Source organism: Equus caballus, chromosome 28, assembly GCF_041296265.1.
Source record: "Equus caballus isolate H_3958 breed thoroughbred chromosome 28, TB-T2T, whole genome shotgun sequence".
NCBI lineage: Eukaryota > Metazoa > Chordata > Mammalia > Perissodactyla > Equidae > Equus > Equus caballus.
In genome coordinates this window covers 39,141,044-39,159,736 of record NC_091711.1, presented here as the reverse complement: position 1 = coordinate 39,159,736, position 18,693 = coordinate 39,141,044, and the positions used below count along the sequence as shown (strand labels likewise).

General features: G+C 49.2%; 1 protein-coding gene across 4 annotated transcripts in view; it reads left to right on the top strand.

The window, feature by feature from the left end:
• The window catches only part of MYH9 (myosin heavy chain 9), a 91,214-nt gene extending 83,036 nt beyond the window's left edge, over window positions 1–8,178 (top strand). For all 4 annotated transcript variants that reach the window (XM_023631247.2, XM_070253958.1, XM_070253960.1 and 1 more), the window contains exons 32-41: window positions 84–296; window positions 437–649; window positions 987–1,148; window positions 2,205–2,333; window positions 3,312–3,400; window positions 3,500–3,623; window positions 3,953–4,161; window positions 4,753–4,861; window positions 4,950–5,122; window positions 6,627–8,178. In XM_023631247.2, coding sequence (XP_023487015.1) covers window positions 84–296; window positions 437–649; window positions 987–1,148; window positions 2,205–2,333; window positions 3,312–3,400; window positions 3,500–3,623; window positions 3,953–4,161; window positions 4,753–4,861; window positions 4,950–5,122; window positions 6,627–6,744 — 1,539 coding nt within the window. In that variant the 3' untranslated portion in view covers window positions 6,745–8,178. The remainder of the gene's footprint in view (window positions 1–83; window positions 297–436; window positions 650–986; window positions 1,149–2,204; window positions 2,334–3,311; window positions 3,401–3,499; window positions 3,624–3,952; window positions 4,162–4,752; window positions 4,862–4,949; window positions 5,123–6,626) is intronic.
• Window positions 8,179–18,693: the final 10,515 nt, after the last annotated feature.

Here is an 18,693-nt window from a genome sequence, read left to right as displayed (position 1 = left end):
TGCTCTGCCTGCCTGAGGTCAGCAGGCTCTGAGTGCTTTCTAAGAGCCCGTTGCTTGAGCCTCATGGTGCCCACCTATCCCAGCTCCTGGCCGAGGAGAAGACCATCTCCGCCAAGTATGCCGAGGAGCGTGACCGGGCTGAGGCGGAGGCGCGTGAGAAGGAGACCAAGGCGCTGTCGCTGGCCCGGGCCCTGGAGGAAGCCATGGAGCAGAAGGCGGAGCTGGAGCGGCTCAACAAGCAGTTCCGCACGGAGATGGAGGATCTCATGAGCTCCAAGGACGACGTCGGCAAGAGTGTGAGTGTGGAGCCCGGCTGGTGCTCGGGAGGGAGCCTGGTGGGGACATCATGGGGGATCAGGGATTGAGTGGGCACGGAGGCCTGGACCTTGGGACCCCTCGTCTCTCTGCTCCTGACTCGGGTTCCCTCGGGTGGCAGGTCCACGAGCTGGAGAAGTCCAAGCGGGCCCTGGAGCAGCAGGTGGAGGAGATGAAGACCCAGCTGGAGGAGCTGGAGGACGAGCTGCAGGCCACCGAGGACGCCAAGCTGCGGCTGGAGGTGAACCTGCAGGCCATGAAGGCCCAGTTCGAGCGGGACCTGCAGGGCCGCGACGAGCAGAGTGAGGAGAAGAAGAAGCAGCTGGTCAGACAGGTGCGGACAGCCCTCCCTGCCCCGGACAGGGCCACCTCCATCTGCGGGCAGAGGCGGGCAGGGACCACCCTGGTTTCTGGCAGGCTTCCTTGCTCTCCTTCCTCTACCTGGATGTGGCAGGCTCCTTGACCATTTCTTCCATGTCCTTACGTTCCAGTCTTCTGTCCAGGGGGGCAGTCAGTGACTCACTCTATCAGGGTTTTTACTGTCAGTAATCCTCATTAGTCCCTGGAGGCCTCATGGATCCCACTGGAGTGGACCAAACCTGCCTGAGCTCAGAGCCGGAGCAGGGTCTGTGTGTGGGTCCAGCCTCCCAAGCTGTTGGCACCTTCCCCAGGTGCGGGAGATGGAGGCAGAGCTGGAGGATGAGAAGAAGCAGCGCTCGCTGGCTGTGGCCGCTCGGAAGAAGCTGGAGATGGACCTGAAGGACCTGGAGGCCCACATCGACACTGCCAACAAGAACCGAGACGAAGCCATCAAACAGCTGCGGAAGCTGCAGGTGAGGCAGGCCGGACCAAACCGGATCTGGCTGCAGACAGCAGTGCTGGGCTCAGCACAGGGCTGGGACGCCAGTGGGGTGGCCGGTGGATGCTGGGAACTGCCGCCTTCCCGTCTCCAAGGAAGGTCTTGGGTGCCCTTAGCCCCATCTCACAGATGGAGACTCAGGTCCCGAGGTTGAGTGGAAGAAGGTAGTCTGAAAGCAAACTTAGAATAAGGTCAGTGACTCTGAGTCCATTGAAACAAAGAAATGACTATACACCGCGATGTCCAGTGGAGTTAGGGAAGACAGTCACTGTTGGCACATTTCCTGAATAAACCAGATGGGACCCGGGTCTGACCCAGTCCCGCCTTACTGGGTGATGCTGGAAGGTTCTGAGCTGATGGTTCAGAGAAGCAGCCCAGAGCACGGGACACGTACTTGGGAAATTTTCACCTTGCCAATAATTGGAGAACAACAAATTAAAAACAGCTCTGAGATGCTGCATCATACCCAGGACACCAGCAACAATGAGAATGAATGGAAACATCTGTGGTTGGCAAGGTCACAGGGCAGAGTTGCCGTGGTGGCTGGTGGCCGTTCCACCTGGTACCATCTGGTCGTGTCCCAGCAAGAGACGTACCCTTTGACATGGGGACTCCCAACGTGGGCTTTGTCTGCAAAAGAAAAAAACACTATTTGACAAGGATCTTTAGGGTTAAAACATATCCCGGGAAAATTCCAAAGGGAACGTGTTCCTGCCATATAGTCAGGAACTAACCTGGCAGAGGAGTGGGTGTGCGCTGGGAATGATTCAAGTCAACAGGAAGTTGTAGAAAGTCAGAAACGAAAGGAAACTTGGCTGATGTGTACACAGTCACGAACCCTGCCGGAAGCGTGCTCTGTAAATCCTAACCATCAAGAGTGTAAAAATGGTGTAGGATAAAGAGACATTTGTCTTTCGTTATGATTTTGCCCTCTTACAGCTAAGTTCTGTTGGCGGGTGTCCCTCTGAGGGGTGGAGGGCAGACACGGGTGGTGGCTGGGGTGGTGGCACCACGCCTCTCCTCCCCCCAGGCCCAGATGAAGGACTACATGCGCGAGCTGGAGGACACGCGTGCTTCCCGCGAGGAGATCCTGGCGCAGGCCAAGGAGAACGAGAAGAAGCTGAAGAGCATGGAGGCCGAGATGATTCAGCTGCAGGAGGTGGGCCAGGGCTGTGGGGTGCTCGGGGGCGCTGCCCTCTGGCCAGCAGGGGCAGCCCAGGGCTTCCCCCTGGCCGGCTCGAGCTCCCAGGCAGGGCTGGAAACAAACTAGCCAGAATCCCGGCATGAGTTGGGGGTGGTTCTTGCTTTGTAACAGTTCCCTGCAGGGTTTCACGAGGTTTTAGGGTTCCCTGGTGAGTTTAAATGTGTGTGTGAATTAAATCGTCACCATTGGCAGCCAGCTCCCTTATATGAAACGAGGCTTTGTGGTGTCCCCACCTCCTGCTGTGAAGTAGGCCTGGTCAGGGGCGTCCATCCCTGATGCTCGTGCACCCAGCATCCCCTTGTCCCCCACACGAGGCATGTCATGGAAGCGTGCCCTAGGGTCTCCAAGCGGTCTCCTACAGAGAGAGGTGACTGGTCCGCGGGTTCTGTTCCTGTCTGAGCCAGACATCCAGGCACGGCCTCCCCCGCTCCTGCCTGCCTGCCTGCCTGTGCTCTGCTGCCTGGGTCTGGGGTGATTCCTCCCTCCACGGTCACATGTGGGTCTCTGTCGAGGCTGCCTCACCCTCCGCCTGGCTCTCAGATCCCTCATGCTCTGGCCTGAACTCACATCTCTGTCTCGTCTCTCCCAGCTTCTGGTCTACCCAGAATGCAGAGGGACCAGCATCCCCTGTCAGGCCAGGATGGTTTCTTTATCTCTAATATCCCGGCACCTAGCTCGGTTCCTAGCACATAGACATGGGGTGTTTGTAAACATGTGGTGCTTAAGCTTTGACCTCAGAGAGGGGAATTAGCCCTGTGAGCCAGGGGGGCTCATCAGAAAGGCCTTCATGGAGGAGGCGGCCTGGGAAGGGGTTTGAGCGGAGAGGGCCAGGGGCTCGGGGAGGACAGCACTGCAGAGGACCCGGAATGGAAGAAGTGGGCTTCCAGGGTTGTGGGCTGCCCCCGCGGGTCACATTCTGGGTTCTCATGGCAGGAACTGGCAGCTGCTGAGCGTGCCAAGCGCCAGGCCCAGCAGGAGCGGGACGAGCTGGCCGAGGAGATTGCCAACAGCAGCGGCAAAGGGTGAGCCTCGGGGCAGCAGTTCATCTGGCGAGGAGGTGGGCCGGGGCGGGCCCCGCCTCTGGGACTGGCCCCTTCTCACATCTCCCTGCCCCCACCCAGAGCCCTGGCACTGGAGGAGAAGCGGCGTCTGGAGGCCCGCATCGCCCAGCTGGAGGAGGAGCTGGAGGAGGAGCAGGGCAACACGGAGCTGGTGAACGACCGGCTGAAGAAGGCCAACCTGCAGGTGGGCGGCCAGGGCTGCCTGCGCATTCCTTCTGCCCTGTAGCTCCTGGCTGCAGTCCTGAGCTCCCCCCAGTGAATCAGGCCCCACAGACAGCAGCTGGCGGAAGCCACCCGCTCCCTGAGTGCTTAGGGGAGAATGTTCTGGCCCCTGTAAAGGTCTCCCAGTGGTTTCTCTCAGATGTTAAGAAGTTTCCGGACTCATGCTATTGGGTAGCTCCCTTTCTGGGGGGCCTGGAGTTAGCATGGGCTCTGCAGGACCCAGCTTCCCCGCTCTGCCCTTAGCCAGGGCCCCTGGCTTTCCTTGAGGTCACCCAGCCCTTCTTCCCACAGATCGACCAGATCAACACCGACCTGAACCTCGAGCGCAGCCATGCCCAGAAGAACGAGAACGCACGGCAGCAGCTGGAGCGCCAGAACAAGGAGCTCAAGGTCAAGCTGCAGGAGATGGAGGGCACCGTCAAGTCCAAGTACAAGGCCTCCATCACCGCCCTGGAGGCCAAGATCGCACAGCTGGAGGAGCAGCTGGACAACGAGACCAAGTAGGTGCCCCTTGCTCGTCACCTGCAGCAGTCTGCAGATCCCTCTGCCGTCCTGTCCCTGGGTCCCGGTCAGGATCCAGCTTTCTGTCCTTGAGTCCCAGAAGCTGTTTTCCTCCAGCCTCATTCGCTTTGCTGGGGCCCCGTGGAGTGTGAATCGGAGCCCATGGCCCACCTCTAAAGTTGAGGGTTTTGATGACTGTCTCTGAGGCCTCAATCAGAGAGGCGGGGGTTCCCGCCCAGCTGGGTAGCTGATCTGTGGGCTCAGGAAGACCTAGACTTCTTTGGAGATAATGGGGGTCCCACAGGGCCCCAAATCTCAATTTTCCCTTTTCCTACCTACTTGTATGCTCTTTGACATGTACCCCTTCCCTTCGCCCCAGTTTCCTCATCTGTGAACTGGGGTGATCACAGCACCCCTCTAAGAGACAGAGCACACAGCGGGTGTTCAGTAAAGACGGTCCTCCTTAGCCTCAAGGCCTCCCTATGGGGCAAATACCATGAGGCCCCCGGAATGGGAGGTCCAGTTTGTGGTCTGCTGGCCAGACCCTCTGAAGGAAGGTGTCTCCCTGAGCCGCTGTGTGTGCCTCGCAGGGAGCGCCAGGCAGCCTGCAAGCAGGTGCGTCGGGCCGAGAAGAAGCTGAAGGACGTGCTGCTGCAGGTGGATGATGAGCGGAGGAACGCGGAGCAGTACAAGGACCAGGTGTGTTCGAGGGCAGGGCAGCACGGGCCGGGTGGGCCCCATGTGTCCAGAGCTCCTAACCGGGGCCGTTGGTCCCACGTCTCTGCAGGCCGACAAGGCGTCCACCCGCCTGAAGCAGCTCAAGCGGCAGCTGGAGGAGGCTGAGGAGGAGGCCCAGCGGGCCAACGCCTCCCGCCGGAAACTGCAGCGTGAGCTGGAGGACGCCACCGAGACCGCCGACGCCATGAACCGCGAGGTCAGCTCGCTCAAGAACAAGCTCAGGTGAGCCTGTGGCCCCGCTCGCTGCCTCCCCCGGCTCCTTCACATGATTCTCCTTTGAAAAGGTAGTTTGTTCTGAAAAGCACAGTGCAGAATATTACGCTCCTATAGACTGGGTTTGGTTATCGACTAGATGTCAACGAGCAAGGAGCTTGATGACGAGAAAGTGCTGGTCAGAGGGTGACCTGCCGCTTCCTGGGTTCTTCTTGCCTCCCGGGCTGTGGGCCAGCCTTCTGAACAGACAGTAAACCGTGGGTAATTTACTCCTGTCCTATCTGAAAGGTCCGTCCCTGTGGCTGCTCTCAACCTGATGAGAACATTTCTGTGCTGGGTTTTTTGTACTAGAAGTGGCTTGAGGCAACCCGGCAAGTCCCTGGCACGTATTTGGTGCCTCGTAAACATCAGTGATGGATCCTGGCATCATCTCACCGTGCCTGTACCAACGAAAGGCCTTCTTGCATTTCTCAAGGGAGTGTTACCATTCAGGAAATGTTAAATGGTTGAGGCAGAGGGTCCTTTTCTCCAAGATTCTCATTTCTTACCTCCTTTTCACAGCAGTCTTTTTTTTTTTTTTTCTGTAAGGAAGATTGGCCCTGAGCTAACATTTGTGCCAATCTTTCTCTGTTTAGTACATAGGATGCTGCCACAGCATGGCTTGATGAGCAGTGTGTAGGTCCGTGCCCAGGATCTGAACCCGTGAACCACAGGCTGCCAAAGCAGAGCATGCAAACTTAACTGCTTTGCCACCAGGCTGGCCCTACCTAGTGGTCCTTTTTTTTTTTTGTTAATCGAGGTCATAATAGTTTACAGCAATCCGTTTTTTTTTTTTTAAAGATTGGCACCTGAGCTAACAACTGTTGCCAATCTTTTTTTTTTTTCTGCTTTATCTCCCGAAATTCCCTCAGTACACAGTTGTATATTTTTAGTTGTGGGTCCATCTAGCTGTGGCATGCAGGACGCCGCCTCCATGTGGCCTGATGAGCAGTGCCATGTCCGCACCAGGATCTGAACCGGCGAAACCCTGGGCTGCCGCAGCAGAGCGTGTGAACCCAGCCACTTGGCCACGGGGCCGGCCCCAGCAATCCTTTTTTTTTTAAGCATAAAAGCAACGATGCAGACATTCTATCGGTGTTTAGTATCAGTTTTCTTATGTGTGATTGGCACAAGATGCCCGTCTTTGTCCACCTGGTTTCACCTGTTTTGTACTAAGTTTCAGCAGAGGGTGGCTTTTTGTGGAAGGCGACTCCATCTCCTCTTGTGCCTTTTCCCCTTTGAATCAGCCCAGGTTCCCTGATGGATTTTGCTGCTGTTTGGGTAAAGCAGGCAGCTTTAATCACCTGCTCCCTGAGAGCGTCTGGTCCCACCTGGAGCCTGGGGCTCCCAGGGCCCGCACCACTTCTCCCCCTGGGGATGAGGTGCCAGGTTTCCCTCTCAGGATCCTTCGAGATGTGTGAGCTGACTGCGGCCACGCTGGCCGGCCCTGCTGACCCTCTGCCTCTGCCCCCAGGCGTGGGGACCTGCCGTTTGTCGTGCCCCGCCGGATGGCCCGGAAAGGTACAGGCGACGGCTCCGACGAGGAGATGGACGGCAAGGCCGACGGGGCTGAGGCCAAAGCTGCCGAGTAACCTCTTGCCTGCTGCCTGAGACGGATGGACCGACCGACCGACGGACGACTCCGCCTCCCCTTCCTAGCCCCGCAGCACCCCCTCCACCCTCTTGGGACTGCTGTGACCGTGACCCCCACCCCATCCCCGTAGGCCAGGGGACCTCAGGCCTGCACGTCCCTGCACGCCCCCCAGGCCTTGTTGAGGGCGTTTGGCTTCCCCTGCTGCAGCCCCTACCACTCCCCTCCCACCCCCAGAATCTGATACCAAAGAGTCAGGGTCCTGGGCTCCTGCCCAGGAACAGAGTGACCAGCAGGATCTTCGGCCCTCTCTTGCCAAAAAGCACAAGATGGTGAGGCAAGGAGGGCAGGCCACCGGGGATGGGCAAGAGAGTTTTCTACGAATCTATTTTTCTTGAGACTAAGGAGTTTTCCATAGCCCGACACCCCAGAAGAGTCGTCACCTTCTCCTGCCTCCGCCACCAGCTCCCCCTCCCCCTTCTTTGCTGTTGGCAATCACACACGGTGACCTCACACCCTCTGCCCCTTCGGCCCTCCACTCCTGTGGGCTCTGGGAGGTCTGGAAAGAGCAGGCCCAGGGATCCCACCTCTGTGCAGGGCACAGAATCCTGGGGCGGGGAGGGAGGGGAATTCCTCCCCGCCCCTGTGGGCAGTGCCACGGTCCCCTTCCTGCTTCTCAGCCGTCTCAAGTGCAATGATGGCCCCGTCCCTCCTTTGCTGAGGGCAGCCCGCCCTGCACCGCGAGGCCTTTGGGCCAAGCAGACAGGGCCTGGGGCCAAGCTGGAAAGGCCAGCAGTGGCTTCTCCCAACACTCTTGGGGACCAAATATATTTAATGGTTAAGGGACTTGTCCCAAGTCTGACAGCCAGAGCATCAGAAAGGGCCAGTGGCCCTCCCACATGACCTTGAACCTACTCTAGGACTGGGGCCCGAGGGTAGTTGATCTGCACCGTTGACTCTGTAGTTTAAAAATCCGCCATCTGCGCAGGTGTTTTTGAAAGGAAAAAAGTTTTCTTTTTTTCTCCCCTTCTTGTAATAAATGATAAAATTCCAGGTCTTTATCACTGCCTTTCCTTTGGAACCGTGTTTAGAAGAGAGTAGCTTGTCCTACACTGGTCTACACTGGTTGCTGAATTTACCTGCATTCCTGTTTTGTATATGCTGCATTTAGACTTACTTATGGCAAAAAAAGCATTTTTTTTTTAAAAAAGAAACTCTCAACAAATCATGAAGATATATAAAAGCTACATATGCCTAAAAAGCTCTGAATTCAGGTCCCAGTTGCTGTCACAAAGGAGTGAATGGAGCTCCCACCCCATCCCTTTTTTTATATAATGAAAGTGCCTTAGCATGTGTCGCAGCTGCCACCACTACAGTAAGCTGGTTTACAGATGTTTCCACTGAGCGTCACAATAAAGAGTACCATGTGCTACGAGCCGTGCCTGTGGTGGTGTCTGTCTGCTGGAGACGGTGGCCTGGGGAGGGGCTGTGTTTGCTTCTGTAGCAGGCACCTACTTTGTGCATCTTCTGGAAGCTTCCAATAGTGCTGCACAGCTGAGGCACAGGCTTTGGTGGAGGATGGTAGTCACACAGAAAAGGTGAGAAAGGCAGGCTGGGCCAGATTCAAGGATGCCAAGAGTGTCTATATAAACCTTGGATCGTTTCGGTTATTGAGCACCTGCTCTGTGGGGCTAGACACGTGGCCCAGGTGCTGACTTCCTTCATCGGCAAACAACGCAAGGCCTGCCCTGCAGAGGTTTGTCCCAGGTGCTGTGTCAGTGGGGAAGAGGGAGGCAGTGCCCAGGCCTGTGGGTATCAGACAGGAGGCTCTCCCTGGAAAGGCCAGAGCTTTGTTCGTTCTGTTAACAAAGGCTGAGCATGAACCAGGCCCCTTGCGAGGCCCTGGGCAATGAAGACAGATGTCTCTGCAGCTGCAGGATGCGGGCGAGGGGGAGAAGCTTTCCTTAGGGAAGGGATGTGGCACCCACTTGATAGATGGCGTGGACTCAAGCAGCAGGCCTGCGTGCCAGCACGGTTGCTGAGGAAAGCTGCGTGCTTCTAAACAGAGCACTCCCTGGGCCTCCCTCAGCCGACCCTTCCAGCTCTGAGCAGGTGCACTTCTGGCCCCGGGAAAGGGAGCAGCGGGTGATGACGTGAGAGGTAGGTGGGGGCCAGGCCCTGGAGGGCTCTGGGTGCTTCTGCCTTTCAGTGTCATTGGAGTTTTCGGGCTACAAAATTGGTCCACGTTTGTTGTCACATCGGATGCTCCTGGGTTGGGTTCCAGCTCCACCACTTTCTTGTGACTTTGAACAAGGGATGTTGCTTCTCTGGGCTTATTCCTCACTATGGTTCACCTTTAAGGGCTGGGCTCAGGTGGCCTCAAGTTTGAGTGCCAGCTCTGCTCCCTCCTGGTGACCCGGGCCTGAGACTCGCAGTGTAAATGGGAGTAACAGTCACTGCCACATGTGGTGTCAGGAGGATTAGGTGACGAGTGTGGAGCTCCCTCCCCAAGGTTTCTGAGCATCCTCAGGTGGTCTTCCAGCCTCCTGGCACTGCCAGCTGGCTCCGAGCTCCCGCTTCTGCTCAGTCAGCACCGGGTTTGGACGCTCTTGCTTCCACATATGCTCCGTGCTTGGGTGTGCATTTCAGCCGCTTCCCATCAATCCCACCCTAGCAGACACAGGATTTCCCAGGCAGTGCAGGTACCCAGAAGACTTGGGTGGAGGGGGATTTATCTCCCCACACAAACCACATGGATCTGGGTGTTAGACATCCCCGCGGCTCTTGGTCAGTCCTGATGTCCACAGGGCCCTGTGGCGCCTCTGTCTCTCCACCTCCCATCTCCCTTCCTTGTTCGTCTCTGACCCCCAGAGGCTCCTGAGAACCCTAAATTCCCTTCACTCTACCCAGTAACCCACACCTCATGCTCTGCCTCAGGCTCACCTCGCCTTCAAACCCAAGAAGAGTCTGGCAGCACAGAAAGATCCATCCTCCTGGGAAGGTGAGGCAGGCTAGGAGAGACCTGTGATTTGGAAAGAAGCTTTGGCTGCAAGGAGCAGAAACCCAGCCAAGCCAGTGGAGGGAAATGGGAGTGCATTTTTAGGACACAGGGCCTCTCAGGGAGCCAGGCGACAGCCACAGCATTTGCTGCTGTTTCCTCCCAAAACTGGGATCTAGAGAGTGGGCAGCCTGAGGTTGAGAGCTGTTCTCTGATTTGCTCAGATGCTACAGACTCTATGTCTCTTTCATCCTGCATCTCTGCTTCTCTTGTTACTGGACCGATGGGAGTCCTCCTCTTGGCAAGCTAATCGAACTGCACCAGAAGTGGTCACACAAAGCAGAAATTTTATTTGCAGCATGCAATGAAGGCAATGGAGATCACGGAATAATTTCACAAAGCTATGGCTCCCCAAACATGGGAGGCAGGTACCTTTATTTGGGGGAGGAAATGAATCTTCAAAGGGGAAGTTTCATGATTGCATGTAGAGGTAGGCATAAGCTCACACATGCATGGTTTGAAAACATGCTGTTACATACATCACATAATCTAAAAATGGTTGCTTTGCCTTTCCCAGAGGAGGAGAATTTACAATGTTAATGAGGACAGGTTTCTTTAGTACAACTCTCTGTCTGTGCAGGTGTCATTCTTGTGTTTGTGGTCTGGATCCGTCTGGGCTGGTTCAGAGTGGTTGGTCCAGGGTGGTTGTCATTTAGAGTTTCTTCCTGGAACACAGCTGAAACGGCATAAGCTCAAGACCCCAAAGTTGTCAGAGAAAGGAACATTTGCACCTTTTAACCAGACAAGAGAATTAGGGCAAACAGACAAGAAAAAAATGGTTGGAGCTTAGGCAAGAGAAGAAAACCAGGTTAGGGTTTATGGCTGGTGAGAGAACCCTCCTCTAGTTTTATCCTGCTCGTCATTCTTGAGCGGCGTGGGGCAAAGGTCCACCTTCTGTGACTACTTCCCTCCGAGTCTGGGCATTGACATAGGGGCCGGTAGAGGAGTGGAGTTTTTCCCTCATTAGCCTAAGGTAAGTCTGTGGGTCACCAGGCATGGCTCCAAGGTGTTCATATTCTTGATTAATAGGCAGGTGGCAGCTACAGCCCCCAACTATGGAGACCATCTTTTTGCCGTGATGTCTAGCTGCTTTGAGAAATAGGCTGCCACTCTTTTTCAAGGCTCCCAACATTTGGGTTAATACTCCTAGAGCTAATCCTTTTTTTTCAAGATTTTATTTTTTTCCTTTTTCTCCCCAAAGCCCCCTGGTACGTAGTTGTATATTTTTACTTGTGGATCCTTCTAGTTGTGGCATGTGGGATGCTGCCTCAGTGTGGCTTGATGAGTGGCGCCATGTCCACACCCAGGATTGGAACTGGAGAAATCCTGGGCTGCCGCAGCAGAGCCCGTGAACTTAACCACTTGGCCACGGGGCCGGCCCAAGAGCTCATCCTTGTCTTTCATGAATGTATAGGTCAAATGGTTTGCTCAGATCTGGTAAGACCAGTGCAGGTGTTTCCATTAGTAAGTTTTTAAGCTTATCAAAATCTTGGTCATACAGCTTATCCCACTCACAGAGATTTGTTTCTGGCCCCTGTAATTTGTCATAGAGAAGCTTAGCAATCAACCCAAAATTAGGGATCCACATGTGGCAGAAGCCAGCCATCCCCAAGAATCCTCGTAGCTGCCTATGTGCTCTTGGCGGAGCAAGTCCATATATCACTATTTTCTCTCTCGAGGAAGGCTGCGCTGTCCGTTTTGAAATAATAAACCCCTAATACTTTACCGTCTCTAGATATCTGCACTTCTCCCTGAGACACGTTATATCCCTTACTGACAAAGAAGTTTAATAGGGTTCTCATTAGTGATTTCTTTAGAAGGACTGGCCATTAGGATGTCAAACACATACTGTAACACAGTGTTTTAATTTTAAGTGCCTTAAATCTTGGCCCAAGATTTCCCCCAAAATTGTCAAGGAGTTTTACAATTCTTCAGGTAAGACAGTCCAGAAGTACTGTTGTTTCTGGTGGGAGTCTGGGTCCTCTCATTTAAAGGCAAAAGTCTCCTGGGATTTGGGGTCCAGTGGCATGCCAAAGAGAGCATCTTTTAAATCTAGCATTGTATAAAACAGGCTATCCCCAGGGAGATGAGCCAGCTGGGTGTAAGGATTACAAGATGTGTGTATGTCTCAGACTTTTTCATTGACAGCCCTAAGGTCTTGAACAAATCTATTTCCCTGTTCCCGGCTTTTTAAGGGGTAAAATGGGAGTGTTGTATGGGGGTCTGCATGGCCTGATTAATCCTTGTTTTAAAAGTTTGTCAATCACAGGAAGGATTCCTCTCATGGCTTCTTTTTGTAGGGGATATTATTTTTACCGGAGGCCAGTGGTCTCTCTACTTGAATTCCATCCTTACAGGTATGGCGCTGGCCGCTCATCCCACCTGTCCTTGCATCCATACCTGTGAGTTAACTAAGTTTAAAATGTTTTGGGGGAATTTTTTCCTTTTCAGGTGCTGGCATGTCTTGTAATAAGGCCATGAGCTCGGCTCCCCGATCTATGGGAACTTAGATTTCTATTTTATCTCGTTCCAAGTTTATCGAGGCCCCCAATTTTGACAGTGTCTCCCTCCCAAGAAGGGGAACAGGGCATTCTGGCACATATGGAAATGAACATCTTAACATTTTTGATCCTATTTCATAGGTTAAGGGCTCCAGAAACCTTTTGGTCTATCCTTTCCCTGATACCCCTTTTATGTCACATTTTCTTTTAGAAAGGTCTCTCTTTTGGGTTTTCAACCCTGAGAATGTGGGTCCAGTCTTGAGCAAAAATTCAACATGCTCTCTTCCCACTGCTAAGGTCACCCAGGGCTCGTCAGGGGAGATAAGGATTTGGTTGCCTGGAGCCAACCGGGGAGCCCCACGGCCCCGTCCCAGCTCATCTGTAGTCATGGGAAGTAGCCATGGCTTGGTCTTGTCCGATCCCTTCCCTCCCTGGGGTTGGTCTAGATGGGTCCATTTCTAATGTCCTTCCTGTCTGCAGTATGCACATTGATTAGGCCCCAACTTCAGTGGTGGCCTTCTGGTCCCATGCTGGGGGCCAGGGTCACTCACCCGTGACATTTTCTTCTCCCTCAGGTTAACTGGAGCAGACTGGAGGGCCACTGTGAGAAGAGTAGCTTGCCTCTGCCCCTTTGGTCGTCTTTCATTTCTTCTGTCATATCTCGGGTGTTGAACACCCTGAAGGGTGCCTCCACTAACTGTGCAGAACTGGCAGCAGGCCCTATTGTCAATTTTGGGAGTCTCCTGCAGATATCTGGAGCACTCTGAGATAGGAAGCAGGTATCAAGAACCACTTATATTAATATTTACCCACATAATATAACCTAGGAAGGTTTATTATCATTTATCTGATAAGTTTTAAATGTAACAACACACCAAATAAGCCTAACTAATTTAATATCTCCCTCTTTATAGAAAGAAAGAACAAATTCTTTGAGAAGTCCCCAGGACCTTACTGGAAACCCTGAAAAAGAAAGACTTTACTTAGGATATGAACCTTGGGGAAATTTATCAAAAAATATCAAGAGGTTTTAAAACACTTGGTCCAATAGAAAATAATGTTTGGTTATCCATTCAATCCAGGTGACAACAGGACATGTCAAACAGAGAGAGTGAAACAGCCTAAAAAAAGAAAACCATGATAGACTTCTCAGTCTCTTTAAGCATAGGAAATTATTTTAACAAAACATAGATTTTCTGTCTTTTAAGTAGACTCACTCAAAAGTAAAGAAAAAAATAGGCTTTTGTAATCTGTGTAAACCGAAAGTTCAAGAAGATTATCCTTTTAGGGGCTGGCCCCATGGCCGAGTGGTTGGGTTCGCGCGCTCTGCTGCAGGCGGCCCAGTGTTTCATTGGTTCCAGTCCTGGGTGCGGACATGGCACGGCTCATCGAACCACGCTGAGGCAGCGTCCCACGTGCCCCAGCTAGAGGGACCCACAATGAGAAGTATGCGACTATGCACTGGGGGACTTTGGGGAGAAAAAGGAAAAAAATAAAATCTTTAAAAAAAAAAAATGAACATTATCCTTTTAGCAGAGAGCAAGCCAAATTTTAAAGTTTTTAACTTACTTTTGATATCAACTCATTTATTTAATTGAATTTATTTTAATCTTAGTCAGCTTGACCATACATAAAACTCTTTTTTCAGAGTTTTTACTTCTACAAACTTTCTGTAGATGTACTTACTTTTTACATTTAGAATTTGTCCCATGCCTTCCTTTATTTTTTCCTTTCCTAGTAGTTTAGGAGAAATTTATCTTTTTTTTTTTTTTTTTAGTTCCTAATAGTTTACATCATTGTGAAATTTCAGTTGTACATTATTTCTTGTCTGTCACCACATAGGTGCTCCCCTTCACCCCCTGTGTCCACCCTCCACCCCCCTTCCCTTGGTAACCACTTAACTGTTTTCTTTGTCCATGTCTTTGTTCATATTCCACATATGAGTGAAATCATCTGATGTTTGTCTTTCTCAGTCTGATTTTTTTCACTTCGTTTATTTCCCTCCAGGTCTTTCCGTGTTGTTGCAAATGGGGTGAATTTGTCTTTTTTATGGCTGAGTAGTATTCCATTGTATATATATACCACATCTTCTTTATCCATTCATCAGTCGATGGGCACTTGGGTTGCTTCCATGTCTTGGCTATTGTGAATAGTGCTGCAGTGAACATAGGCGTGCATATGTCATTTTGGATTGCTGATTTCAAGTCATTTGGGTAGATACCCAGTAGTGGGAGAGCTGGGTCATAGGGTAGTTCTGTTTTTAGTTTTTTGAGGAATCTCCATGCTGTTTTCCATAGTGGCTGCACCAGTTTGCATTCCCACCAGCAGTGTATGAGGGTTCCCTTCTCTCCATATCCTCTCCAACATGTTATTTTTAGTCTTAGTGATTATAGCCATTTTAACAGGTGTAAGGTGGTATCTTAGTGTAGTTTTGATTTGCATTTCCCTGATGATTAGTGATATTGAACATCTTTTCATATGTTTATTGGCCATCTGTGTATCTTCTTTGGAAAAATGTCTGTTCATGTCCTCTGCCCATTTTTTGATTGGGCTGTTTGTTTTTTTGTTGTTCAAAACAAAACAGTTCCTTATGTATTATGAGTTACTTATATATTATGGAGATTAACCCCTTATCAGACATATGATTTGCAAAAATTTTCTCCCAATTGGTGGGTTGTATTTTGGTTTTGATCTTCATTTCTTTTGCCTTGCAGAAGCGCTTTAGTCTGATGAACTCACACTTGGTTATTTTTTCTTTTGTTTCCCTTGTCTGAGAAGATATGGTATTCGAAAAGATCCCTTTAAGTTCAATGTCAAAGAGTGTACTATTTATATTATCTTCCAGAAGTTTTATGGTTTCAGGACTTATCTTCAAGTCTTTGATCGATTTTGAGTTTATTTTTGTGTATGGCGTGAGATAACGGTCTACTTTCATTCCTTTTTTTTTTGAGGAAGATTAACCCTGAGCTAACTGCTGCCAATTCTCCTCTTTTTGCTGTGGAAGACTGGCCCTGAGCTAACATCCGTACCCATCTTCCTCTGCTTTATATGTTGGACGCCTACCACAGCATGGCTTGCCAAGCGGTGCCATGTCCACACCCGGGATCCAAACCGGCAACCCCAGGCAGCCGAAGCTGAACATGCGAACTTAACCGCTGAGCCACTGAGCCAGCCCCTACTTTCATTCTTTTGCATGTGGTTGTCCAGTTTTCCCAACACCATTTATTGAAGAGACTGTCTTTTCTCCATTGTATGTTCTTGGCACCTTTGTCGAAGATTAGCTGTCCGTAGATGTACAGTTTTATTTCTAGGCTTTCAGTTCTGTTCCGTTGATCTGTGTGCCTGTTTTTGTCCCAGTACCATGCTGTTTTGATCACTATGGCTTTGTAACACATTATGAAGTCAGGGATTGTGATGCCTCCAGCTTTGTTCTTTTTTGTCAGGATTGCATTAGCAATTCGGGGTCTTTGGTTGCCCCACATGAATTTTAGGATTCTTTGTTCTATTTCCATGAAGAATGTCATTGGGATTCTGATTGCGATTGCACTGAACCTGTAGATTGCTTTGGTCAGTATGAACATTTTAACTATGTTTATTCTTCCAGTCCACGTGCATGGAATCTCTTTCCATCTCTTTACGTCATTGTCTATATCTTTCAATAATGTCTTACAGTTTTCATTGTATAAGTCCTTTGCCTCCTTAGTCAAATTTATTCCTAGGTATTTTATTCTTTTTGTTGTGATTGTAAAATGAATGTATTCTTGAGTTCTCTTTCTGTAAGTTCGTTATTAAAGTATAGAAAAGCAACTGATTTTTGTAAATTGATTTTGTACCCTGCAACTTTACTGTAGTTGCTAATTATTTCTAATAGTTTTCCAATGGATTCTTTAGAGATTTCTATATATAAGATCATGTCGTCTGCAAACAATGAGAGTTTCACTTCTTCACTCCCTATTTGGATTTCTTTTATTCCTTTCTCTTGCCTAATTGCTCTGGCCAAAACCTCCATAAGAGTGGTGATAGAGGACATCCTTGTCCTGTTCCTGTTCTCAGGGGGATGGGGTTCAGTTTTTCCCCATTGAGTATAATGTGGGCTGTGGGTTTCTCATAAATGGCCTCTATTATGTTGAGATAGATTCCTTCTATCTACATTTTCTTAAGGGTTTTTATCATAAATGGCTATTGGATCTTGTCAAATGCTTTCTCTGCATCTATTGAGATGATCATGTGGTTTTTATTCCTCATTTTGTTAATATGGTGTATCACATTGATTGATTTGCGGATGTTGAACCATCCCTGTGTCCCTGGTATGAATCCCACTTGATCATGATCCTTTTGATATATTCCTGTATTCGGATTGCCAATATTTTGTTGAGGATTTTTGCATTTATGTTTATCAGCGATATTGGCCTGTAGTTTTCCTTTTTGTGTTGTCCTTGTCAGGCTTTGGTATCAGAGTGATGTTGACCTTGTAGAATGTGTTAGAAAGTGTTCCATCTTCCCTAACTTTTTGGAATAGCTTGAGAAGGATAGGTATTAAATCCTCTGTGAAAGTTTGGTAGAATTCCCCAGGGAAGCCATCTGGTCCTGGGCTTTTCTTCTCTGGGATGCTTTTGATTACTGTTTCAATCTCTTTCCTTGTGATTGGTCTATTCAGATTATCTATTTCTTCTTGATTCAGCTTTGGGAGGTTGTAAGAGTCTAAGAATTTATCCATTTCCTCTAGATTATCCATTTTGTTGGCATATAGTTTTTCATAGTATTCTCTTATAATCTGTTGTATTTCTGTGGTATCCATTGTTATTTCTCCTCTTTCATTTCTTATTTTATTTATCTGAGCTTTCTCTCTTTTTTCTTTGTAAGTCTGGCTAGGGATTTGTCAATTTTATTTATCTTCTCAAAGAACCAGCTCTTTGTTTCATTGATCCTTTCTATTGCCTTTTTTGTTTCAATAGCATTAATTTCTGCTCTGATTTTTATTATTTCTCTCCTTCTGCTGACTTTGGGCTTTGTTTGTTCTTCTTTTTCTAATTCAGTTAGGTGTAGTTTGAGATTGCTTATTTGGGTTTTTTCTTGTTTGTTAAGGTGAGCCTGTATTGTCATTAATTTCCCTCTTAATAAGGCTTTTGCTGCATCCCATATGAGTTGGTATGGTATGTTTTCATTTTCATTTGTCTCCAGATATTTTTGTATTTCTCCTTTAATAGTGAGTATTTAATGTCTTCAATGATCCATTGCTCATTCAATAGCATGTTGTTTAGTCTCCAAATCTTTGTCCTTTTCTCAGCTCTTTTCTTGTAATTAATTTCTAGCTTTATAGCATTGTGATCAGGAAAGATGCTCGTTATTATTTCAATCTTCTTAAATTTATTGAGGCCTGCCTTGTTTCCCAACATATGGTCTGTTCTTGAGAACGTTCCATGAGTACTTGAGAAGAATGTGTATTCTGCTGTTTTTGGATGGAGTGTTCTATATATGTCTGTTAAGCCCATCTGGTCTAGGTTTTCATTTAATTCCACTGTTTCCTTGTTGATTTTCTGTTTGGATGATCTATCCATTGATGTAAATGAAGTGTTGAGGTCCCCTACTATTATTGTGTTATTATTAATGTCTCCTTTTAGGCTTGTTAATAGTTGCTTTATGTACTTTGGTGCTCCTGTGTTGGGTGCATAGATACTTATAAGTGTTACTTCTTCTTGTTGGACTGTCCCTTTGATCATTATATACTGCTCCTGTTTGTCTCTCTTTACCTGTCTTATCTTGAAGTCTACTTTGTCTGATATAAGTATTGCAACACCTGCTTTCTTTTGTCTGCCATTAGCTTGCAGTATCATCTTCCATCCCTTCACTCTCAGCCTGTGTTTATCATTGGCGCTGAGATGTGTTTCCTGGAGGCAGCATGTTGTTGGGTCTTGTTCTTCAATCCATCTCTCCACTCTGTCTTTTTATTGGAGAATTCAATCCATTTACGTTTAGTGTGATTATCGATATATGAGGGCTTAATGCTGCCCTTTTATCACTCGTTTTCCAGTTCTCTTGCATTTCCTTTGTTTCTCGTCCTGTGTATTTTGGTCTACCAATCGAGTTATGTAGTTTTTAACATGTTTATTTGTTTTCTTCTTATTTATTATTCGTGTTTCTGTTCTGCTTTTTTTGTTTAGTGGTTACCCTGAGGTTTGTATTCAAGATCTCGCGGATAAGAAAGTCCCTTTTCTGATGGTCTCTAATTTCCTTAGACTAAACTGATTCAGTCCCTTTCCTCTTCTGCTCCTAAGTTGTTTTTCTCACATATTATTCCATCTTGTGTTATGAGTTTGTGGTTAAAATGACGAGATTATCTTTGTTTTTGATTTTTTCCTTCCCTTTGTCTTTAATGCTATACATGAGTATT